This window comes from Nelusetta ayraudi, unplaced genomic scaffold (assembly GCF_046127955.1).
Source record: "Nelusetta ayraudi isolate G7.1 ecotype Tasmania unplaced genomic scaffold, CSIRO-AGI_Nayr_v1 ptg000134l, whole genome shotgun sequence".
Lineage (NCBI taxonomy): Eukaryota > Metazoa > Chordata > Actinopteri > Tetraodontiformes > Monacanthidae > Nelusetta > Nelusetta ayraudi.
Window position 1 is genome coordinate 2,030,001 of NW_027466184.1, and position 23,531 is coordinate 2,053,531.

General features: G+C 53.3%; 4 protein-coding genes across 9 annotated transcripts; 2 read left to right on the top strand and 2 right to left on the bottom strand.

Annotated features, from left to right (window-relative positions):
* Positions 1 to 335: 335 nt before the first annotated feature.
* Positions 336 to 3,531, bottom strand: gde1 (glycerophosphodiester phosphodiesterase 1). 2 transcript variants are annotated; one of them, XM_076051315.1, is made up of 6 exons: positions 2,766 to 3,530; positions 2,510 to 2,685; positions 2,320 to 2,425; positions 1,835 to 1,927; positions 1,204 to 1,415; positions 336 to 619 (listed from the first exon to the last, which is right to left on the bottom strand). In XM_076051315.1, exons 1-6 carry the CDS (start codon positions 3,033 to 3,035, stop codon positions 472 to 474), a joined length of 1,005 nt encoding a protein of 334 aa, XP_075907430.1. In that variant the 5' UTR covers positions 3,036 to 3,530; the 3' UTR covers positions 336 to 471. The 2 variants fall into 2 exon arrangements, with proteins under 2 accessions (XP_075907430.1, XP_075907431.1); XM_076051316.1 differs by lacking the exon at positions 1,835 to 1,927 and having other exon boundaries at positions 2,766 to 3,531.
* A 131-nt stretch (positions 3,532 to 3,662) lies between these two features.
* tmem186 (transmembrane protein 186) lies at positions 3,663 to 7,309 on the top strand. The gene is made up of 2 exons (XM_076051318.1): positions 3,663 to 3,836; positions 4,621 to 7,309. Exons 1-2 carry the CDS (start codon positions 3,834 to 3,836, stop codon positions 5,284 to 5,286), a joined length of 669 nt encoding a protein of 222 aa, XP_075907433.1. The 5' UTR covers positions 3,663 to 3,833; the 3' UTR covers positions 5,287 to 7,309.
* Positions 7,310 to 7,558: 249 nt separating this feature from the next.
* LOC142904927 (uncharacterized) lies at positions 7,559 to 9,178 on the top strand. 2 transcript variants are annotated; one of them, XM_076051335.1, is made up of 4 exons: positions 7,559 to 8,097; positions 8,308 to 8,404; positions 8,784 to 8,825; positions 8,901 to 9,178. In XM_076051335.1, exons 1-4 carry the CDS (start codon positions 8,007 to 8,009, stop codon positions 9,079 to 9,081), a joined length of 411 nt encoding a protein of 136 aa, XP_075907450.1. In that variant the 5' UTR covers positions 7,559 to 8,006; the 3' UTR covers positions 9,082 to 9,178. The 2 variants fall into 2 exon arrangements, with proteins under 2 accessions (XP_075907450.1, XP_075907451.1); XM_076051336.1 differs by lacking the exon at positions 8,784 to 8,825.
* A 583-nt stretch (positions 9,179 to 9,761) lies between these two features.
* xpnpep1 (X-prolyl aminopeptidase (aminopeptidase P) 1, soluble) lies at positions 9,762 to 22,125 on the bottom strand. Of its 4 annotated transcripts, none has more exons than XM_076051327.1 (20): positions 21,985 to 22,125; positions 20,717 to 20,841; positions 20,162 to 20,225; positions 19,656 to 19,760; positions 19,259 to 19,351; positions 18,786 to 18,929; positions 18,573 to 18,668; positions 16,485 to 16,566; positions 14,927 to 15,137; positions 14,566 to 14,655; positions 14,424 to 14,474; positions 13,015 to 13,073; positions 12,748 to 12,825; positions 12,558 to 12,629; positions 12,408 to 12,468; positions 11,992 to 12,061; positions 11,626 to 11,799; positions 10,359 to 10,435; positions 10,179 to 10,277; positions 9,762 to 9,998 (listed from the first exon to the last, which is right to left on the bottom strand). In XM_076051327.1, the coding sequence occupies exons 2-20, from the start codon at positions 20,831 to 20,833 to the stop codon at positions 9,879 to 9,881; spliced, it is 1,863 nt and encodes a 620-aa protein (XP_075907442.1). In that variant the 5' UTR covers positions 20,834 to 20,841; positions 21,985 to 22,125; the 3' UTR covers positions 9,762 to 9,878. The 4 variants fall into 4 exon arrangements, with proteins under 4 accessions (XP_075907442.1, XP_075907440.1, XP_075907441.1 ...); XM_076051325.1 differs by having other exon boundaries at positions 21,981 to 22,088; XM_076051326.1 differs by lacking the exon at positions 21,985 to 22,125 and adding an exon at positions 21,945 to 21,964.
* Between the last annotated feature and the right edge of the window lie 1,406 nt (positions 22,126 to 23,531).

Genomic DNA, 23,531 nt, shown 5'->3' on the forward strand with positions numbered 1-23,531 from the left:
ATCAATAATCATGATTATTTATTATCACATCTCAAAGATGAAAATGTTTTCACCCAATCAATTATAAACTCCGCCCTCCACCCCACCCCCCTCCTCCTGACTTCAACTGATCCTCCTCAGATTAAACATAAATCCAGGATAAATTATCTGGAGGGAGGTCACGACCTGCTGGCCGATGATTGTTGAGCAGAGAGGGAGGAAGAGGAGGAGGAGGAGCAGGAGGAGGAGGGGGAGGAACAGGAGGAGGAGGAGGAGGTGAGTAGACTGGTGGACCTCAGAGGAAACATCTTTGAACATCACAGTCCAGCAACATAAAGCAACTCCATCTTCCAAACTCCTGGGACTGCTGCCCTGCTCTTCTCAAGGTCGTCAAGGTGTTTTCAAGGTCGTTGCTCCCCACTGGTTCTACTCCCTCTGGATGGATGGTGTTCACCCTGCTGACCTCCTGACCCCCTGACCCCACCAACAGTGTCAGTAGTGAGGCTGGCAGTCCTCCAGCAGGCTGTCGGTGATGTAGTTGACCTTCAGCTGCTCCTGGTAGTAGAGCTTCTCCACCTGCGTGTTGACGGTCCAGGCCACCACCTCCACCCCCCGCTGGGCCCAGAAGTGCACATAGTCCCTGCATGCACACACACACACACACACACACACACACACAGTGTTAGCTGATAGCCACGCAGGCTAATGATGGTTCTTCTAACTGCTGGGTTGTGAAGCAGCTCAACAACTCAACACATGAGCAGCAGCGGCCAATCAGCACCTCAGCCTGGCAGATCCACCAAGAATACATCATCATCATCACCATCATCACCATCATCATCATCATCATCATCATCACCATCATCTAGTCGGTGCCACAACCTGATTAGACTGAATTGAATTGAATTGAATTGAATTGAATAGAATTGAACTGAATTGAATTGAATTAAATTGAATTGAATTGAATTGAACTGAATAGAACTGAACTGAATTGAACTGAATTGAATTGATAGATTCAATGATCAGAATCAGCAGCAAAAACAAAGGTTCTGTGCCGTCATTGTTAATGGGTTCTTGTTGTTGTTCAAACCGGGTTTGAAACAGCTGCTATCCAAAACAACCTGATTCTGGAAGCAGTGTTGGCATGAAAACATTGTGAAGGGAACCCAGCCCTGGTTCTGGTTCTGGTCTTGGCCCTGGCCCAGTCTGGTGCTGGAGACTCACGGAGACACAAAGTCCTTCTGGACCAGGAAGGCGGAGACGCCGCAGAGCCTCCAGAGCAGGTGGTGCAGCATCCAGTCCAGAACCAGGTCCAGCAGCGACAGCCAGCAGTGCCGCCACGGCGCCGAGCAGCGCGGCGACCCGTCGCCGTAGCGACTCAGGCTCCAGGGCCGGTGGGTCAGCGCCGTCACCACCGCCGGGTCGCTCTGACGCATCTGACGGACCCACACAAACACACAACAGGGCGTCGCACACACAGACAACACAAAGAGACACAACCACAGAAAAAGTTACATCTCGAAGACGTGGAAACAACGTGAAGCAGGTCAGGGGTCAGGGGTCAGAGGTCAGAGTCAGGGTTAACAACCACAGGAAGTGATGGTCCTGCTGATTGTTCCAGTGCAGCTGGGGGAGGAGCTGCTGTTGATGGTCCACTGGCTCAACGTTGGCCTGATTGATGGCTTTTAAATTCTCAACATGCTGCTCATCAATACATTCACACAAGGTCAGTAGAAAGTCAGCAGAAGGTCAGTAGAAGGTCAGTAGGTTCTCCTCCAATCAGAACGCTTCTCATAATAACACACAATAACGTCCAGAGATGGAGCAGGTCAGTGTCGCCCCCTAGTGGCCTCACCCTGTAGATGACTGACGGCTGGAAGGAGCAGACGATGCTGCTGTCGTACAGCCGAGGGTGTTTCTGGTAGAGCTTCTTCAGAGCTGCTGCCGCCTGGTGGTGGGAGGAGGAAACACCACAGAGTGAGAGAGAGTCAGCTCACTGAGTCAGTGAGTCAGGTCACTGAGTCAGTAGTCAGACCACAGAGTGAGAGAGAGTCGGCTCACTGAGTCAGTGAGTCAGGTCACTGAGTCAGTGAGTCAGGTCACAGAGTGAGAGAGAGTCAGGTCACTGAGTCAGTGAGTCAGGTCACTGAGTCAGTGAGTAAAGCCACTGAGTCAGTAGTCAGACCACTGACTCAGTGATTCAGATCAGTGAGTTAGTGAGTCATGTCAGTGATTCAGTGAGTCGATTCACTGAGCTAGTGAGTCATGTCAGTGAATCAGTGAGTCAGGTCAGTGAGTGGACACAGGAAGTGCCACACTGTGTTAGTGTGCTGAGGTCACCTGATGTGGATGACCTTTGACATCGAAGTAGATGTGGAGCTGCAGCCGCAGGCTCTCCTCCACCGCCTCCTCCAGCGTGGGGATCTTCTCCCCAACAAACTGCCCCCTGCAGGACCACCAGAACAACAACAACAACGATGGATTGGATTCATGAGAGTTCTTTAACCTTCACCCCCCCCCCCACCACCACCTCAGTCTGTGTTTAGCAGCAGCGTCCAGCTGCAGCAGCTGGGTCAGGGTGAGGCTGTTGAGGGGTCCCGAGCCATTGGTGGTCCGCTCCACCGTCTCGTCGTGCATCAGAACTGGGACTCCGTCGGCTGAGAACTCCAGGTCCAGCTCCACGCCGGTGGCGCCGTTCTTCCCAGCCTGCAACACACAAGATGGAGCAGCAGCAGTCACCAATGCCCCTCCCACTGCAAGAAGCCCCCCCCGGACACCCCCCCCACCTCACGGATGGCGGCCAGCGTGTTCTCCGGAGCGTCGTGGCCGCCGCCCCGGTGCGCCACCACTGACACAGCGCCGGAGCCGGCGGTCCTGGCCAGCGGGCGCAGCACTCGGCGGGCACGGCCGGAGGGAACCTGCGGGAAGCGGAGCAGCAGCACGCAGAGGTAGAGGGCGGCCACCAGGGCGGCGCTCCACAGCGCACTGCGGGTCCCCAGCAGCAGCAGCACGAGGGGGACCGAGTAGAGGACCAGCTCGTCCCCAAGCTGGAGCATGACTGACTGTCTGTCTGACTGACTGACTGACTGACTGACTGTCTGTCTGACTGACTGACTGTCTGGCTGGCTGGCTGACTGACTGACTGTCTGTCTGGCTGGCTGGCTGGCTGGCTGACTGACTGACTGTCTGTCTGTCTGTCTGTCTGTCTGTCCGACCGACCGACCGACCGACTGACTGACTGACTGTCTGTCTGTCGTTCTTCCGACAGATTGTGAGTGTTTCTATTCCAGTTCCAGGTTCCAGGCTCCGCCAGCGAGAATTGGTTGCCTCCTAGGGCTCAGCTAGCTCAGCTCGCGCTGCTGCTCACAGGTCGTCTTGTCAGATCGCCACGCGCCGCACACATCAGTAACAGAAGAAGGTTTTGCAACCTGTTTGCGGGGATAAACCTGACAACGGCGTCCCTGCTGACGGCCCGGGACGAGCTGCCGAGCGTACAATACGGTGCTGTTGACAAACAGCGCTCACGTGGGACCGACCTCCGGCGGATATGACGTCAGATTATGGGTCACTTCCGATTTATTCAGATTTTCTTTTTTAATTTTCCAAACAAACAAACAAACAAACAAACAAACCAACATGAAACAAATAAATTCTTCTCCGTAAATGTTTTAGAATTAACGAAATTGAATGGAATTAAATATAAAAGTCACTCAACCGGTTACAATTATGCCTTGCTAACTACGTCCGGGTCAGATTGTGACCGCTGCTGAGATGCCGCAGTTGACGTGTGTTTTTTGACACTAACTAGAACAATTGTGTGTTTTTAATAACCGGTTTCACACCAGCAGCGGGACATGGTGAGACAACATTTATCCCGAACTCACTCGATGCGGCCACTCTCTGGTTTAACTCAAGATATCGTAGCATTTGTCGGTAGGATTCCTTGAAGCTAACGGCTAATTAGCCCAGGCAGCTGTGGAAGGAGACAAACAGCAGTTGCAGTCATTCTGCTCTGTGGAAAGGATTTAGTCTTTCTTAGTTTTGACTGTATGGAAGAAAAGAAAAGCTAAATGCTGTTTTGTAGTCTTTACCTTTACTGTAGTGATTCTTAAATGTGATTATCTAAAACGCAGGAGGGTAAATTGCTGCATCTAAAGGGATAATTCCAGGTTTGGGGTGCTGGTTAAATCCCAATCCCAATATCTAATAATGATGCTTTCTGTCATTGAGCTGTTGATGAATGTTGAACCATTTGGGTTTGAGCACTGACAGCTCAAATACAGTCTCCTGAAACCGATGACATCTTCACAGCAACCTTCAACCAACATCATCTATCTATCTATCTATCTATCTATCCATCTATCTATCATCTACTGTCTATCATCTATCCATCTATCTACTATTTATCTATCTATCTATCGTCAGTCTAACATCTATCTATCATCTATCTATCTATCTATCTATCATCAGTCTATCTATCATCTTTCTATCATCTATCTCTCTATATCATCAATCTATCTACTATCTATCTATCATCAGTCTATCTATCTATTATCTATCTACTATCTATCTATCTATCTATCTATCTCAGCTTTTGAGTGGTTGTGTATGTGGTGACTGTGTTGTGTCTCTTCCCTGCAGATGGTGTCGGTGATCCGATGCAGGACGACTTACCTGGTCCTCAGGAGGTCGTGTTTCCACTGGGCTCGGAGCGGCGACAGGCTGCACCCTGATTGGCCCGTCCAGCTTGGCTCCGTCAGACCCAGTCTGCCAGTCGTCACAGCCGTGGTGAAGTGTTCCTCCTCCTCCTCCTCCTGCTCCCCTGTGGAGGAGGAGGAGTTCTCCATGATCTACAGCCAGCCACACATGAGGCTCCTCCGGGCGGTGTCCCGGCTGAAGCTGCTGCAGACGTCCGTCACGGTGCTGCTGCTGCCCCCCGTCTTCCTCCTCCACCTGCAAGGCTCCGCCTCCCTCTTCCTCCTCGGCTACTCCACGGCCGTCGCCCTGTTTGCCGGCGCGATGCTCTACACCGCCAGCCACTTCCTCAGGAGGGTGGTGGGGGCCATGTACCTGGACCGCTCGCAGAGCACGCTGAAGGTGTCCCACCTGGACTTCTGGGGGCGCCGCTGCGACCTCCACCTGGCCGTGGAGGACGTGATGACCGTCGGGGACACGGGCGACTCGCAGGAGGAGGCCATCCTGAGGCTGAGGAGATACAGCAGCTCAGAGACCTTGTACTTCTCCACACGGCTCGGCCGAGTGGTGGACAGGCCGGGCTTTCAGAAGGTCTTTGGAACGTTGAGTTGATTTCATTTCTATGAGTGAAGCTTGTAACGATGTCTTCTGCTGCGTTGTTATCAGCGGCTTCATGTGCAAAACCCAACAAAGAAAAAAACCCATGGTCCTCTGTGTCAACTGCTTCTCAAGTGGATTCATTGATTGATAGTCAACGATCAATAGGATCACCAGACTCCCTGTATTGATCACATGCACCAGCAGCTGACTGAATGTGTCTCACTTCACCGACTGCTTGGAGGGTTTTTAGGGCCAATTCCAATTCCTCCCTTAACCCTCAATCTCAACCCTCGCCCTTAACCCTCAATCTCAACCCTCGCCCTTAACCCTCAATCTTTGGCCCTCAATCTTGGCCCTCAAAAATAAGTGCAAGGGCTTAGAACTGGGACACCCCTTAAGTGCAGTTACGTCTTCAGACTGTGGGGGGCGGCCTTACGCCAAAGCTATGTCCAGTCTGTCAAGAAGACGACGACGACGAAGAAGGAGAAAAAGTGAAAGACGGCGAAAAAGGAAGAAGTCCTCCGTCGCTACACAACGATGTACACAAGTAACGTGAAGCCGGGACCGCCGGTCCGGTTGACAAACCTCGTAAAGTAAAAAAAATCAATGTCACGCAACAACGATGTCAATAATCCATAAAAAAGTCTTAAACTAAGACAATAAAATGGTTTGGTAATATTTATATCTTTATTAACTAAGAAAATACTTCCATTTGTAGCTCGCTTTTTTCATCGCCATCTTTTTCGAAGATGTCTTGGCAAAAATACGCAATGCCTTCTGGGTAGCCCTGTCTGCTAAGGGTGGTGCCGGAGAATCTCAATACTGAGGGCGACACAGCCCTGAAACTCCTCCCTCAACTGGACCTTCTGAGAATCGGGACAGCACTTGCACCTCACAGGAGCGCGCATTCTTGAGATTGAGGGTTGAGATTGAGGGTTGAGGGAGGAATTGGAATTCACCCTTAATATAATGCATTCTGTATAGTGGCCCTTTGTATTGTAATGTGTGCTCTCTGCCACCAGAGGGCAGTAGACTCCACACTGAGTGGGTGATGGAGCTCAGCCTGGACGGAGCAGATATTTCAACACTGATTAAGCACCAGCTGCTCTGCATCAACTAGTCCAGCAGGGGGCAACCTGTTTGACTGCTGGCTCACAATGGAGCCGGAGCAGCAGCAGCAGCAGATAGATGGGAGTGTTTAGGAACTGGACCCGAGTCTTGGAATTCCTGGTGTAGCTTAGCGTGCAAGCTAACGAGTGAAGCTGAGTGAAGTTGTTGTTGTTGTGTTGTTTGTTGTTGTGTTACTGCTGCTGCTGCTGCGTTCACGGTCAGTGCAGTGCTGCTCTGCCATTGGTCCAGAGGTATTAGGGTTCCTGGGGTTCCGTTTCCATTCATCCACAGCAGTGACAGCGAGGGATCCAGAGTGACCAGCAGGGGGCGCTGTTCTGTCCTCACTCACAGTGTCTTTAATGGATCCTGTTGTTGCGCCGCCTGTTCTTTCTCTTCATCCTGACACCAACAACAACAACAACAACAAGGTCAGTCAGGAGGCCTTCAGGGACGTCGGGACGTTTGAGCTCCAAGTCGAGTTTCTACCATTGAATGGCGGGAAAGCTGGTAAATGACCGTGTGTAGTTGTAGTTTACTCTGTAAATACTGACAGTAGGATGACAGTGATGCAACTCGTATCCACACGCTCACTGCAGAGTCACTGCACAAAACACAACAGTGAACACAAACAGGTGGAGTTCTTCTGAAGATGTCGAGCTGCAGGTGGAGGTTCATCCTGGAGCTCCAGTCAGCTCACGACCAATCAGGATGGAGCTGCAGGTGGAGGTTCATCCTGTAGCTCCAGTCGGCTCACGGCCAATCAGGATGGAGCTGCTGCCGTCACTGCTGCTCTTGCACCTCTCAAAGTGTTTCCATGGCATGGCAGGCGCAGCAGATGTCCCAGCAGCTCCTTGGTGGGGAGCTGCTGGTGGATGTGGAAGTTCCAGAAGAAGCTCATTGGCCAATAAACAGAGTTGTGTGATTCCGTGTCAGCTGATCTCTCGCTACTTTCCCAGAATGCAGTTCACTCACAGCAGCCAGTCTGCTGTGTGTGAACGCTGACCTCTAGTGGTGGATCGGGCGCAAGAAATTCAATAATCAGCAAATTGAAAAAGTAAATTCACAAACATAAATACCATATTAAATGATGAGATTTATTTTATAAAAAGCTTTTTTGACAAAGTATATTTATATATATTATAATTGTGATTTTTTTTTTATCGCTACTTTGTTCATAAAATATTATTTTAAAAGGACTAAAAATGTAGCTGAAATGGAGGAAGAGAAATAAAACCTCGACACCCAATAAACTGCAACCAACCCACTGGGTTTCACCTCCTCCATGAGCTCAGCGCAGCATTGAAGGTCAAAGGTCGTTCCCAAGGTCACCGTGCACTCCAGAAACAAACCCACTTTTTAATTGGTCGCTCCACTAATTGTCTGCTGGCCTGAGCTGCAGCCAAGTGAAGTGAAGCGTGAGGAGGGAACCAGAAAAAACTCAACAAAAGGCTCCTCTGCTCCCTCGGTGGCCTCCTGGACTGCTGTGAGGAGGGAAGAGCAGTAAACAGGAGGGGAGGGGGTTCCTGGGGTGGGGGGGGGGGGGTCTCCATGGCAACGGGCCGTCTCCAGTCACATGACTCCACTGGAGCCCAGTGAGCTGGCTCTCTGCTGGAGCTCCAGTCATGACCCAGCAGGACTGTGAGGGGCTGCAAGCCCAGGATGGAGGCCCTGTCCTGGCCCTGCGAGGGCGGGGAGACCAGCCTGCACTCCTGGGTGAGCTGGAGCCGCTGCTGCTTCCACTGCTGCTGCTGCTGCTGCTGCCACTGCTTCCACTACTGCTGCTGCTGCTGCTGCTGCTGCTGCTGCTGCTGCCACTGCTTCCACTGCCTGCTTCCACTGCTGCTGCTGCTGCTGCTGCTCTGCTCTGGTTGAAACTAACTTCTTCTCTTTCTTTCTTCACGTCGTTCTCCTGTGCCTCCTCAGAGCTGGATGTCTTCCAGATGCTGCTGATGGTTGTGGCTCTGGGCCTGCTGGCCGCCAGCGCCCTCTACTGGCTGGCCGTCTGCTACAGCCGCAGCAGGTGGGAAACAGTGTGTTAGCCGTGTGTTCGCACCCTCCTGCTAACAGCGAGGCTGCGTTTGAAAGGCGGTCTCGAGAGGGGCGTGGCCACTGACCCGGGGAGAGAGGCAGTCTGGCCCTGTGTGACATCACAGAGAGCTGGTCAGTGCTGGTCCGGAGCAGATTAACACGACTTCCGTCACATGACACCAGAATGTCAGAGTGTTTCTCCACCAATCAGCTCAATGCGCCACTGCGGATGTTTTACATCTTTTATGTTTGAGATTTTATTGTTGCCCTCCTCCCGTTGCTCCTCCTTCTCCTCCTCCACCACCTCTTCCCCCGTCCTCCTCCAACTCCACTTTCTTCACCTCCTCCTCCTCCTCCTCCTCCTCCTGCAGGGAGACCAGTCGGGCCCGGAGCTATGAGAGTGCAGTGAGGAGGTGGGGAGGTCCTGAGGAGGAGGAGGAGGTGGTGAGGAGGTCCAGCAGCTTGTTCAACCCTCTGACCTTCTTCAGGAGGTCCAAGGCGTCCAGGGAGTCCAGCATCTTCTACATCTACAGCAACCCGCTGCCGGTGGGGCTGAGGGAGGAGGAGCAGCAGGAGCAGCAGGAGCAGCAGGAGGAGCAGCAGCAGCAGCAGGAGCAGGAGGAGCACCGTGTCCAGGAGCTCCCAGACCCCACCCTCTTCTACTTGTGACTATAGGGGGAGGGGGGGGGGTGACCTCTGAGGGTTTGACCTCTGAAGTTGCATCACCACCATCTTTCCAAACTGTCTGCAGGACAAACTGGTCCAACTTCCTGTGAAGACTTGTGGGGTGTGGGGGGTCCAGGTGTGTGTGTGTGTGTGTGGGGGGGGGGGGGGGGGGGGTTAATGATGTCATCAAATTAGATGATTAGATTTGATTCACTTCCCTCTCAGTTTGTGTTTCATTGGCTGAAACTTTGAATCAGTCGTGGGTTTTGAGATGTTTGCAGAAGATCCACCAAGCTTTAGGTTCTTCATCCTCACCTGCTGCTAAGAGGTCAGAGGTCAGAGGTCAAAGCCCATCAGTCCAGTGTCGCATCAATGATGTTTCTTTCTGGGGTGGTTGAATCTTCGGCTCAGTGACTCAGTCTTCTGATTCGCATCACTGTTGGTTACATTGTGACATCACGGTCACGTGACCGCTCAACTGTTTTTCTCTTATGGTTTAACCCCTCCCCCTCCCCACTGTTGTTGCTTTTGCTCCAATAAACAGTTTGAGATGAGGAAACTACCACTGCGTACTTGTACTTCAGTAGTTTTACTACAACAGCATCAATCCTTCATGTTCATGTGGAACTCCAGACTTTGATTTCACTCAGTGAGCCGAATGACATGAAACAGAGTCACAATGCTTCAATTCAAGTCATTATTTTTTATTAAAACTGCAGCTACGCTAGTTAGCTTCGCTGAACACCAGCTGAGAGCGCCACCCGCTGGCCACCAGGAGGAAACAATGCATCCATCCCTCCTCAGGCGATTGGCTGCGTCTCCCTGCTCAGCCAATCCAGCGCCTCCTTCCTGCCCTGCCGCTTTAGCTCCGCCCCCACCACCTCCCGGCACTTCCTGTGGTACTCGTTCACCCAGTCAATCTGCAGGGACAGAACGGACCAATCAGCTGGCAGCTCAGTTCAGCGGGTGGACAAGAAGCAACAGAGGACAATCGACAGTCGAGCAGTGCAGGAGGCCTGAGACTGAGCTGCAGCGCCCCTAGTGGACACAGGAGGGACTGATGACATCATCACCGTTTCCCTCCAGCGTCTAAACTTCACCTCCTTCTGAGTGAGCAGCTCCGTCTTCATCAGCTTGACCTGGATGGGCACCAGGGTCAGGGGGTCAAAGGTCAGGCTGCCCCTGTTCCTGTAGTTGTACTGGAGGACACAACACAACACAACACAATGAGAGAGGTCGCAGAGTGAAGAGATGGAGGAGAGACGGAGGAGAGAAGCAACCTTGGTCTTCGCCTGGACCACCAGGACCACGTTCTCAATCCTGATCCCAAAGGAACCATCTTCATAGTAGCCCGGCTCTGAGGAGGAGGAGGAGGAGAGGTCAAAGGTCAACAACAATGTCTAAATCTGGTTAAAGCTGCGGCAAACCCTGCACCTTTGATCACAGGAGGATCAACAATGGCTCAGGTTGGGTTCAGGTGCCTCAGGTGAGTCACGGTGCCATGCCGCACGTCTTTTGAAGTCACACAATGCAGTGGAAACAAAAGAGGTGGCGTTGAACTTTGGAAGCTTCCAAGAGGAAGTGCAGCGGCTGCCAAGCACAGCGGTCGTGTATCATTCCTCCAGTGGGAGGAGAAGATCCTGGAGCAGCGCTTCAACACTGACTGCTGTGTGTTGGCTGCACTGACCACATTTCCATGCACAGCCTGACCCCTGACCCCTGACCCTGAAAGCTGGGAGGCTCCAGCAGAGCCCCAGGACCCTGAGCTCAGGAAGATGAATGAATGAATGAAGAGTGAGTGAGTTTCCCTGCACTCCACTGGTCCAGTCACAGTTGAGCTGGGCTAATTCACTGTTCTCCAGTTTCATGGAAACATAGTGAAGGATTCCACTGAGCTCCTTCAGGGAGCTTCAATACCAGCGAGTGACTGCTGGTTTCTACTGCTGCCACTACTGCTGGTTTCTACTACTGCTAGTTTCTACTGCTGGTTTCTACTGTTGCTGGTTTCTATTGCTGCCACTACTGCTGCTGGGTTCTACTGCTGCTGGTTTCTACTGCTGCTGGTTTCTACTGTTGCCACTACTGCTGCTGGTTTCTACTGCTGCCACTACTGCTGGTTTCTACTGCTCCCACTACTGCTGCTGGTTTCTACTGCTGCCACTACTGCTGGTTTCTACTGCTGGTTTCTACTGCTGCTGGTTTCTACTGCTGCTGGTTTCTACTGCTGCTAGTTTCTACTGCTGCTAGTTTCTACTGCTGCGGGTTTCTGCTGGGGATCAGCAGCTCATTGCCAAGTCCCTCAGTCACAATGATGCACATGGTCAAGATTATTAGAGTCAATATTACTCTCATTAATCTCATTATTATAAACACGCATGTGATGCACATTTCACACGCGTGTTCCAATGTGCAGGGAAGCTCACGGCTTCATTTCCAAATCTCTTCCAAGTAATAACAGCTGATTAGTGTTTTTTCATTCATCACTATTATGATTCTGATGGTGTGTGTGAAGCTGCTGCTGCTGCGGCGGCGGCTGCTGCTGCTGACCGTCGCTGACGATCATGCCGGCCTCCAGCGGCTCGTCGGCGAAGGTCTTGTAGCTGATCCCACACGGACCCTCGTGGACGTTGAGGAAGCAGCCGACACCGTGACCCGTCCCGTGGAGGTAGTCCAGACCCGAGTCCCACAGGGAGGCGCGGGCGAAGGAGTCCAGGAGGTGGCCTGGTGGAGGAGCAGGACGAGGAGGAGGAGGAGGAGGCTGAAGGTCACTCAGAGAAACATCATCAACAGTCAGCGAGTCTGAACGAAGCGATTCTCAGTTCCGAGACGCTGAATTTGAACGGCTCAGTGGGGGATCGACGAGTCAGTGATTCATCAGTTTGAACAAGAGAGACTGAGACAAGACGGCGCCACCTTTGGTCCCGTTGGGGAAAACAGCAGCACTGACGGCGATGTGACCCTTCAGCACGTAGGTGAAGCACTCCTGGGCGAGCGAGGGAGAGAGGGAGAGGGAGGGAGAGAGAGAGAGACAGAGGGAGAGAGAGAGGGACGGAGGGAGAGAGGGAGAGGGAGAGAGAGAGAGAGGGATGGAGAGAGAGAGAGAGAGAGAGGGAGAGAGGGAGCGAGAGACAGAGAGAGAGAGAGAGAGAGAGAGGGAGAGAGAGAGAGGGAGAGAGAGAGGGAGAGAGGGGGAGAGAGAGAGAGAGAGAGAGAGGGAGAGAGAGAGGGCGAGAGAGAGAGAGAGGGGGAGAGAGAGAGAGAGAGAGAGAGAGAGGAACGTCAGAAGTGATGGAATTGACCTTGACCCTTCAGAAGGTCGGACCACAAACCTTCTCGAAATCTGACGGCGCCCCCAAGTGGACGGTGCGAGTCACGTCTGTCGTCCCGTCGCTGGAGGCGGGGGGGGGTGGGGGGGGGCGAGAGACAACAATCATCACAGTGTTCAGCTGAAGAAGTGTCTGACCCTGCAGGTGACCTACAGGTACTGCGCTCCAGAGTCGATGAGGTAGAGCTCAGTGAGGCTCAGGGTTCTGTTGGTCTCAGGCAGAGGCCTGCAGGACACCACAGAAGAAGAAGAAGAAGAAGAAGAAGAACCAGTGAGCGGAGTTGAAGGCTGATGGAGAATAAAACTACAGCCAGCCAGTCAGTCAGTAGTTGTAGTTGAAGGACCTGTAGTGGATGATGGCTCCATTCGGACCAACACTGGAGATGGTCGGGAAGCTGAGGCCCACAAAGTCCTTCTGCTGACTGGAACACAGCCAATCAATCAATCAATCAATCAATCAATCAATCAGTCCAGAGAGTCAGAATCAATCAGAATCTTTGACTCTCATGAATGAAACTGGAGCTGCTGCTTCCAGTGCAGTTTCCCAGTCTGGGATCAACAGCCTGCTGTGCACCTCCCTGAGCAGCAGGGGGCGCTGGAGGAGCACGCACCTGCGGAACTCCTCGGCCTTGTCAGCGGCGGACATCTCTGTCACAGTGCCTTTAGGGACCTGGCGGAGGGGAGGAGAGAACCACGACTCTTCATTGAGCAGCGGGGAACGTTGGGAAGAGATTCAAGATTCAAACTTCAGCCAGAAGAGAAACAATGTAGCAGCGTGGCTGAGTGACAGCAGGCATGAAGAGACAGCAGTGAGGTGAGTCAGTGGAGGAGGAGGAGGAGGAGGGAGGAGGAGGAGTCAGTGGAGGGAGGAGGAGGAGGAGGAGGAGGGAGGAGGGAGGAGTCAGTGGAGGAGGAGGGAGGAGGAGGAGTCAGTGGAGGAGGAGGAGGAGGAGGAGGAGGAGTCGTCAGTGGAGGGAGGAGGAGGAGGAGGAGGATGAGTCAGTGGAGGGAGGAGCAGCAGTCAGTGGAGGAGGAGGAGCAGCAGTCAGTGGAGGAGGAGGAGGAGGGAGGAGGGAGGAGTCAGTGGAGGAGGAGGGAGGAGGAGGAGTCAGTGGAGGAGGAGGAGTCAGTGGAGGGAGGAGGAGGAGGAGGAGGAGGGAGGAGGAGTCAGTGGAGGAGGAGGAGGAGCAGTCAGTGGAGGAGGAGGAGGAGCAGCAAGTGGAGGAGGAGGAGGAGCAGCAGTCAGTAGAGGAGGAGGAGGAGGAGCAGTCAGTGGAGGAGGAGGAGGAGTTCAGGGTGCGTCTTCAGACAATCCAGCGGATCAGTGACTCATTCAGCAGCGACTCACTCGCTGACTCTTCTCTCCAGTGATTGTCTTGCAGGAAACAAAGAGTCTCTGTGAAGAACCACTGCTGACAACCACAGTCAGGCCTAGTCTAGTCCAGGGGTGGGCAAACTACGGTCCGGCGGCCACATGCGGCCCGTTAAGATTCTTAGATGGTTCTGCTGGTGGTTCTGGGTGGTTCTAGGAGCTAAACCCCCTGGTGGGGCTTCACAGACACTAGTTGGTGTCAACTTTGCTTCATGTTCCATTGACACTCCAGCAAGATGTTTCCTCACCAAGACACTGCATCCATCTGCTGCTGCTGCTGCTACTACTGTTACTGCTACTGCTACTGCTACTGCTGCTGCTACTGTTGCTACTGCTGCTGCTACTGCTGCTGCAGGAATGTGATGATTTTTCACCACCTGCCATTAAACCTGACGGTGCTCTGGATTGGTGGAGGAACACTGGCCAGCATTAAAATGCTAAGCTAACTAGCAACAGGCTTGAACTGTGCTTTGATATTCACGATGAACTCCTGCCCGAGTTCAGTGCCACCCTTTCACCCAGTCTTAATCTTAACAGCAGTCCTAATCTGAGATGGACTCTGGACACCAGAGTGCTGGTGGTTCCCAGGTGTCATCAGTCTGATCAGAACCAGGAAACTGCTGGACCCTGGAGACAACAAGGACCTACCTCCTTCTCCAGCCAGGAGAAGAGTTCACACAGGGCCACGGCGTCCTTGACCTGGAGGGGGGGGGGGGGGGAGAAAGCTTTTGTTGTTTACCACGTGCTGCTCTGCTAGTTTAATGGTTCTAAAGGTTCCAAAGGTTCTCACGTGGGCCGTCCTCATGCCCTGGATCTCCGTGGGGTTCTTGACGGCCTTGGAGAGACACAGCGGGGTGTAGGGGAGGGGGGTCCGCTGGGGCTGCAACACAACCATCACTCCTATTAACGCTCATATCACTCACTCATTCATCTGTCTGTCTGTCTGTCTCAGTGTTGCAAGCTCCTCCTACTGCAGCCATATTCAGCTGCACCGAGACACTCCAACAGCCGTTAGCCTTGTGTTTGCAGCCAACTGCTGGGGGGGGGGGTTAATCTGAACAGTCGGGGAGGAAAACCTCTGACCGCCAGGCCCTGCAGGGGGCAGTGTGAGGCCCCGGCGGCGGTGACCTTGGGCCGAACTCGGTGCTGACCTTGGGGATGGCCTGCGTCAGGGCGCCGCTGGCCTTGTCGCTGATCCAGACCCGGTCCCGGGGGCCCAGCGAGGCGTTCAGGGCCCGCAGCTCCGGCAGCACCGACTCGTAGGGGAGCGTCTGCACTCTCAGCTCCGGCCTGCAGGGGGCGTCCAGCTGCAGGTGGGCCCGGAGGGCGGGCGCCTGCAGCCGCTGCTGGTCCACAAACAGCCTGCAGGGGGCGCCAGCACACTCTTCACACACTGCATCATCATCACAGTGGTTATTGCATCATCTCCAGTGTCATCTGTGTGTGTGTGTGTGTGTGTGTGTGTGTGTGTGTGTGTGTGTGTGTGTTCAGCCCTCAGTCACGTGACTTCCCTCATGAGAAAAGTTGTGTTTCTACAAACTACTGTTTCATGGCAAAACGAGTCCTAAAGAAACTCCAACTAAAGATAAAATAACACTGAAGTGCCTGCAGTGCGAGAGTGAGACGCCGGTGCAGGAGTGCCTGCAGTGTGAGAGTGAGACGCCAGTGCAGGAGCGCCTGCAGTGCGAGAGTGAGACACCGGTGCAGGAGTGCCTGCAGTGCGAGAGTGAGACGCCGGTGCAGGAGTGCCTGCAGTGCGAGAGTGAGACGCCGGTGCAGGAGTGCCTGCAGTGCGAGAGTGAGACGCCGGTGCAGGAGTGCCTGCAGTGAGTGCCTGCAGTGATTGCCTGCAGTGCGAGAGTGAGACGCCGGTGCAGGAGTGCCTGCAGTGTGAGAGTGAGACGCCGGTGCAGGAGCGCCTGCAGTGTGAGAGTGAGACGCCGGTGCAGGAGTGCCTGCAGTGTGAGAGTGAGACGCCGGTGCAGGAGTGCCTGCAGTGAGTGCCTGCAGTGCGAGAGTGAGACGCCGGTGCAGGAGTGCCTGCAGTGAGTGCCTGCAGTGTGAGAGTGAGACGCCGGTGCAGGAGTGCCTGCAGTGTGAGAGTGAGACGCCGGTGCAGGAGTGCCTGCAGTGAGTGCCTGCAGTGTGAGAGTGAGACGCCCGTGCAGGAGTGCCTGCAGTGAGTGCCTGCAGTGCGAGAGTGAGACGCCAGTGCAGGAGTGCCTGCAGTGTGAGAGTGAGACGCCGGTGCAGGAGTGCCTGCAGTGTGAGAGTGAGACGCCGGTGCAGGAGTGCCTGCAGTGTGAGAGTGAGACGCCCGTGCAGGAGTGCCTGCAGTGAGTGCCTGCAGTGCGAGAGTGAGACGCCAGTGCAGGAGTGCCTGCAGTGTGAGAGTGAGACGCCGGTGCAGGAGTGCCTGCAGTGTGAGAGTGAGACGCCGGTGCAGGAGTGCCTGCAGTGCGAGAGTGAGACGCCCGTGCAGGAGTGCCTGCAGTGAGTGCCTGCAGTGTGAGAGTGAAACGCCAGTGTAGGAGTGCCTGCAGTGAGTGCCTGCAGTGTGAGAGTGAGATGCCGGTGCAGGAGTGCCTGCAGTGCGAGAGTGAGATGCCGGTGCAGGAGTGCCTGCAGTGTGATGAGAGTGAGACGCCGGTGCAGGAGTGCCTGCAGTGTGAGAGTGAGACGCCGGTGCAGGAGTGTCGGTGCTCCTACTTGATGGTGTTGATGCCGACGATGGCGTAGGCGAAGAACACGGGGTTGTACTCGATGTCGGAGCCTCGCAGGTTGAACAGCCCTGGAAACACAGCAGACACAGCTTGTAGTCAGTGACACAGCAGCAGCAGGTGTCTGCTTTGATCTTCCAGATGATGACAATCAGCATCAGCAGCTCTAATTAACACAAACACTCCAGGGAGCCAATCACAAGTCATTAGTGGGGGAGGCAGCCAGGGTCCTTGGATCGTGATCTCCATCTCCACCTCCACCCACCAGCACCATCTCCACCTCCACCCACCAGCTCCACCTCCACCCACCAGCACCATCTCCACCTCCACCCACCAGCACCATCTCCACCTCCACCCACCAGCACCAGCACCATCTCCACCTCCGTCACGCTGTTTCACTCACAGCCAGCAGTCACATCACACTTTTTACAACTGCTACTGACTGATGCCCCAGTATCACCCCAGTATCATCCTAGTATCATCCCAGTATCATCCCAGTATCATCCCAGTATCACCCCAGTATCATCCCCGTATCATCCCAGTATCACCCCAGTATCATCCTAGTATCATCCCAGTATCACCCCAGTATCATCCCAGTATCACCCCAGTATCACCCCAGTGTCTACAGGAGTCTCAGCAGGTCTACAGATCACAACTGGAGGTTCTGAGCTCATTACTGTCTTATAGTTACTGTGATACGGTTACTCTAATCTTTGACTCTTTGAGTCTTTGAGTCTTTGACTCTCTGACTCTCTGAGTCTTTGAGTCTTTGTCAGTGTGACTGATTGTGGTGGACACAGAGGATCCTGGTGATGATGATGATGATGATGATGATGATGATGATGATGATGATGATGGACACAGTTGAAGATGTAACACATGGACCTGTTTCCAACATCTGCAGCTCATAACTGCTGCTGCTGCTGCTGTGCTGCTGCTACTACTACTGCTGCTGCTGCTGCTGCTGCTACTGCTGCTACTGCTGTGCTGCTACTACTGCTGTGCTGCTACTACTGCTGCTGCTGCTGCTGCGGCGGCTGCTGCTGCTGCTGCTGCTGCTACTACTGCTGCTGCTGCTGCTGCTACTGCTGCTACTGCTGTGCTGCTACTACTGCTGCTGCTGCTACTGCTGCTGCTGCGGCTGCTGCTACTACTGCTGTGCTGCTACTACTGCTGCTGCTACTACTGCTGCTGCTGCTACTGCTGCTACTGCTGTGCTGCTGCGGCTGCTGTGCTGCTGCTACTGCTGCTGCTGCGGCTGCTGCTGCTACTGCTACTACTGCTGCTGCGCTGCTGTTACTGCTGCTGCTACTGCTGCTGCTGCTACTGCTGCTGCGGCTGCTGCTGCTGCTGCTGCTGCTGCTGCTACTGCTGCTGTTACTGCTGCTGCTACTGCTGCTGCTGCTGCGGCTGCTGCTACTACTGCTGCGGCTGCTGCTGCTGCGGCTGCTGCTGCTGCTACTGCTGCTACTACTGCTGTGCTGCTACTACTGCTGCTGCTGCTACTACTGCAGCTGCTGCTGCTGCTACTGCTGTGCTACTGCTGTGCTGCTGCTGCTACTGCTGCGGCTGCTGCTGCGGCTGCTGCTGCGGCTGCTGCTGCGGCTGCTGTGCTGCTGCTACTACTGTGCTGCTACTACTGCTGTGCTGCTGCTACTGCTGCTGCTGCTGTTACTGCTACTGCTGCTACTGCTGCGGCTGCTGCTACTGCTGCTGCTGCTGCTACTGCTGTGCTGCTACTACTGCTGCTGCTGCTGCTACTGCTGTGCTGCTGCGAAGGAAACACCCCTCATTCAAGGAATGAAGGAGGCTCCAGTCGTCCACCTGGTTTACCATGATATCATCATCATCATCATCATCATCATCTTCATCATCCAGAAGACTCTACCGTCAATGTGACCCCATCAACTTCCTTCACAGAAAAAAGTCTCATCCCAGGTGTGATGATTGACACGATGAGAACAGCTGCAGGTGAGCCGTCAGCTCTGACTCACTGATTCTTTGACTCTTTGATTCACTGCTGATGCTGAAGAAGAAAACCGTGACTGCAGTCCGGGAGGAGGACTGACTGACTCACACGCGATCTCGTCCAGCGCTGTGGCCACGAAGCAGCTGATCTTCCTGTCGGCCATCCGACCTCTCAGCGCCGCCACCTTGTCCTGCCAGGACACACCTGCACACAGGTGGAGATCACACACACACACACACACACACACACACACACACACACACACACAGGTCAGCACGGAGGTCGACCCCCACCTCCCCCACCTCGGCGCCCCCTACTGACCGGTGTACTCCAGGCCCAGCACCCTCAGTGGTGTGCTGGGTCTCTGTGGCCGCTCCGTCCAGATGGCGTCAATCAGGTTGTCCTGCAGCGCCACCAGCAGGTGGCCAGCGCCCTGCAGTGCTTTGGACATGGTTTTCCACTGATCTGGTCCAGACCATCAGGTGGGACCAGGACCACCAGGAGGGAACAGGACCATCAGGAGGGACCAGGACCACCAGGAGGGAACAGGACCACCAGGAGGGAACAGGACCACCAGGAGGGACCAGGACCATCAGGAGGGACCAGGACCACCAGGAGGGACCAGGATCATCAGGAGGGAACAGGACCACCAGGAGGGACCAGACCATGTGATGGTGTTTGGAGGAGGAGCAAACAGGAAGCTCAGTGTGGTCAGAGTGAATGTTGGTGTGGTTGTCAGAGTATTGATCAGCTGATCAGCAGCACTGGGCTGCAGTCTCGGCTCTTGAACGCACCAGCGGCGATGATCCAGGGATCCACCCCCACCCTGGAGTTCTCTGGCAGCACGCTGATCAGCCAGTCCTCCTGGGACGGCGTCTCCTTCAGGCCTGGAGGGGAACAACAGCACACAGAGGAGCTCCAAACAGGGACGAGGTCAAGTATTGATCTCTGATCACGGAGGTCACTGATGATCACACGACGAATGAAGGTCACCTTCAAAGTACTTCTTCTGTGGTGTCAGTCTGTCTGTCGGCCCATCTATCCATCTACAGCATGTGAGAAGTGCTAGTGCAGGTCTCTCACTAGAGCCCACTCACTCAGTGTGTGTGTGTGTGTGTGTGTGTGTGTGTGTGTGTGTGTGTGTGTGTGTGTGTGTGTGTGTGTGTGTGCTGCTGCTGTTGTTGTTGTTACCCATCTTCATCAGAGTCCAGTTGTTGTCCATCTGCTGACTGGCCTGCAGGAAATAGCGTCCGTCTGTCCACATGGCGGCGTGCTGCTCTGTCACGATGGCCGTGCCTTGGGGGGGGGGGGGGGGGGGGGCACAATTACACAATAACACACAACACAACCCACAATATAACACAACAAACGAGGGTTTCAGCGTCATCATGAAGTATTAACTAACCCCAACCCTTTCTGTTTAAAGCCGGAGGCTGCGGTAGTGCGGGACAGCAGGACAGTGTGTGTGTCAGTGTGTGTGTGTGTGCGTTTCCTGCTGACTGAAGTCCAACAACAACAACACAACAATATGCAAAATCCACTTCTTCATTCTCTGGAAATTAATCATCATCATCATCATCATCATCATCGTCATCGCCGCTCGGCTCATTGTCTGAAGGAATTAATTCCACTGACGAATCAAACTGACTTCTCTGTAACTCGGCCACAGTGACATTAACGAGGAAACAAAGACACACCTGCAGAGCCGTTGAAGCCACTGATGAACTCACGCCTGCAGTCACATGGTGCGATGTACTCACTCTGGAGAGACAGAGAGAGAATTGTGTTATTTTGTATTCCGAGGCAGTTTTAACCCCATAATGCAAAGTATTTCTTGCCAGATTTTGGCCCAAGGGGCCAACTACGGGTCAGTACAAGGGACAAAAAGGTTTACTCCAGGTTCACACCGTAACCCTGTGTGAGTAAAAAAAATGAACACGTTGTGGATTGAATATAATATAATATAATATAATATAATATAATATAATATAATGTAATATAATGTAATATAATAATAATAATAATAATATTATATTATAATATTATTATATTATATTATAATATAGTATATTATATTACATTATATTATAATGTAATATAATATGATGTAATGAGTTGCAACCAATGGAATGGTCAAGCATGGCACTGCACCATGGAGCATATACTAACACTATCAACAGTAACAACATGCTAAATGCTAAACGCTCTGATTGGCCACGGTTAGACCGGCGTCCTCTGATTGGCCCCCTGACCTGGTGGGCGTCTCCAGACGGGACTATGTAGGCCTGCAGCGGCTCTGGGAAGAACCTGCAGCTCTTCATGGCCTGACGCAGCTGACGCAGCAGCTCCACGGTGATCTTAGGAGACATGGCCGAGTCTGGAGGAGCGGAGGGAGAGAAGCATCTCAGCATCCACACACACACACACACACACACACACACACACACACACACACACACACACACACACACAGCAGGAGGGAGGGACAGACAGACTTACGAGTCGAACCGGCCGAGATTTCAGAACTTTACCTGAATTTGGAGAAGCCATGACCACTGGAGGAGACTGACTGACTGACTGGATGGCTGACTGACTGGATGACTGACTGACTGACTGGATGACTGACTGACTGGCTTGACTGGCTGGCTGGCTAACTGACTGACTGACGTGGAGCTCAGAGTCCCGGTTCACACCTGCTGCTGAGGCAGCAGCAATTTGCTGGTTGAGCAACAAGTTAAACATTAAAAGTCTGATATTATATAAATTCCCCCTCAGCGACGTTTCTTCTGTAGTTTAGCTGCTGTTGATGTTTCCACCAACGACCTGGGCCTCTGAAGGAGCACACAGTCGACACACGGCTGCTGCTTCACTCATCACAGAGTGAAAACCACACCGCTTCTGACAAGCACACACTTTATTATGTCACAAAGGGCACTGACAGCAGTCCCAGGTTAGCCACGTTAGCCTAGCCACACCTGCTCCACCTGCAGCTCCAGGAGCAGAGCAGCAGGTTAGCAGGAAGCTAATGATGCTAAGGAGTTATTGCTTGCACTCAAGTCCAGCCTGGAACAGGAAATGACAGAAGCACGCTTAACAATCACCCAGTGGGCGGGAACCCCTGGTAAACTGGCCACGCAGCCAACCAATCAGGTGTCTGCCTGCTCCGTAGAGCAGCTCTCCTATTGGCTCATCGCTCCACACGCTGTTAAATGTTGTTTACAAGTCGGCCTTTCATCGACCAGTCGCTGCTAACATCTGCTAGCGAAGAAAGAGCCGCTAAATACACACAGTAGTGATAATAATAACACCGCTGCTGGAGCCCAGCAGGGTGTGGTTGGTCGCCAGATGGCGCTACCTCCCCCCTCAGCGCCTCGTCCACTCGGTGTTTGACCGCCTCCAGGGCTCCGGGCCGCGGGTCCGCTAGAGCCCTGGAGGGGCGCTGAGACCGAGCGACCACCGCCGGAACTTCCACTCACTCACTTCCTGTGTTAGCAGCTAACGGCTAATGGCGCGTACCCACCGCTGAGGCCGCTGCTCCGGTGCTTGTTCCCCGCTGCTGTCGCTGTCGCGGTTTCACTGCTAAACACTGGAGGCCGCCATGTCTTCAGTGACGCACCAGGCCACGTGACCGCGCCCCCTCCAGTAGACGCGGCGGGACGGGGACGCGCCTCCTCGGCCGCACAAAGGAGACGGCGGCGAGCAGCGCGGGTGTTGTTGTTGTTGTTGTTGTTTAGTTTCGAATGACGTGTCTCCCGTCGTTTATTACTCGGAACTTTTCTGACGTCAGTCTCGTTGGTTTTTGCACCGAAACCTGCACAACTTTCACACACTTGGTTCTCTTTTGTTCCGACAGATTTCAGTTAAACCAGCAGTGAGCTACTGTCACGTCACATCCGGCGTCTGAACAAAAGAAAACCAAGTATATGTACCAATGAAGACTGAATGAAAGGTTTTCAACGTGCACAACTTCCGGTGCAAATCTGTTCCACATAAAGGTCCGGTGCGTCACTTCCGGTGCGATCAAGCCCCATGAAAATAAAATAACAGACGGAAAATTCATTCATTCATTTTCCAAACCCGCGTCTTCCCGAGCTCCCAGCACGGCTGGGTAACACCGTTGGGACAAGTCACCAGGAAGATATATATAAATATTACTGTCTTATCTTTCACTTCCTGGAAGTGTCTGTATTTGTTGTGAATAATCATTCAATACACATTTCCTTCTCCTTGCAGTCAACCACTGCTGTTCCATGCAAACCACAGAAGTTCTCTCATATTATCTGCAAATTAGACGGTGGCAGGTTGAATTCCCTGGTCTGTCTTTGGGTAGTTTGCAGATCTCAGTCTCTATGTAGTTTGCTCTTCTTAGTCTCTGTGTAGTTGGCAGTTGTCAGTCTCTGGTGGTCTCTCCAGGTTCTGGGACTTCCTCTCAGTGCTCTCACTGGTTCCTCTGATAAAGCTGCTCCGCCTGTGAAGGGCGACGCTGCACTGCCGTGTTCCTCCACCAGGGCGGCAGGTCAGTGGTGCTCAGTGTTTCCTCACATTTTCCTATCGAGACGTCAGAGCTGATCAGGAAGACGAGGCGACAGATGAGAGACACACCCCCGCTGATTGGATAAGAATGTTTCCAGTGTGACGCTCAAGCCACCCGATGCCTTCCATGCCTTGGTAGTTTAAACTACCGCCACTCTGAAACAGCTGTCCCAGTTGTTTCTCTCAGTAGGCGCTACTGATTCTTTCCAAGATGAAACTGCAATAATAGAAGGTGTGAGTGTTCCAGTGTCCATCAGCTGACCACTGGTGATTCCAGTGATCAGCTGACCACTGGTGGTTCCAGTGTGGATCAGCTGACCACTGGTGATTCCAGTGTGGATCAGCTGACCACTGATCAGCTGACCACTGGTGGTTCCAGTGTGGATCAGCTGACCACTGGTGGTTCCAGTGGTGCCGTCTCTCTACGCCAGGGGCATCAAACTCAAATACACAGTGGGCCAAACACGGCCTCTTATTTATTTGCAGCCTTTGATTTAAATTTCAACTGTGACCTTTTTCCACTGATGATACATA

Bases quoted from the DNA above. Each gene is read 5' to 3' on its own strand.
- gde1 (XM_076051315.1), bottom strand. From the start codon at position 3,035: ATGCTCCAGCTTGGGGACGAGCTGGTCCTCTACTCGGTCCCCCTCGTG. The intron at 2,426-2,509 runs GTGGTGGTGGGG...GTGGTCCTGCAG, and splicing joins GCTGCTAAACACAGACTGAG to GGGGCAGTTTGTTGGGGAGA. The intron at 620-1,203 runs GTGAGTCTCCAG...GTGTGCATGCAG, and splicing joins CAGAAGGACTTTGTGTCTCC to GGACTATGTGCACTTCTGGG.
- LOC142904927 (XM_076051335.1), top strand. From the start codon at position 8,007: ATGACCCAGCAGGACTGTGAGGGGCTGCAAGCCCAGGATGGAGGCCCT. The intron at 8,098-8,307 runs GTGAGCTGGAGC...GTGCCTCCTCAG, and splicing joins AGACCAGCCTGCACTCCTGG to AGCTGGATGTCTTCCAGATG. The intron at 8,826-8,900 runs GTGGGGAGGTCC...GACCTTCTTCAG, and splicing joins TATGAGAGTGCAGTGAGGAG to GAGGTCCAAGGCGTCCAGGG.
- xpnpep1 (XM_076051324.1), bottom strand. From the start codon at position 21,206: ATGTTTAACTTGTTGCTCAACCAGCAAATTGCTGCTGCCTCAGCAGCA. The intron at 18,669-18,785 runs GTCAGTAGGGGG...ACCTGTGTGCAG, and splicing joins GCTGGGCCTGGAGTACACCG to GTGTGTCCTGGCAGGACAAG. The intron at 9,999-10,178 runs GTGAAGTTTAGA...CTGTCCCTGCAG, and splicing joins AGCTGCTCACTCAGAAGGAG to ATTGACTGGGTGAACGAGTA.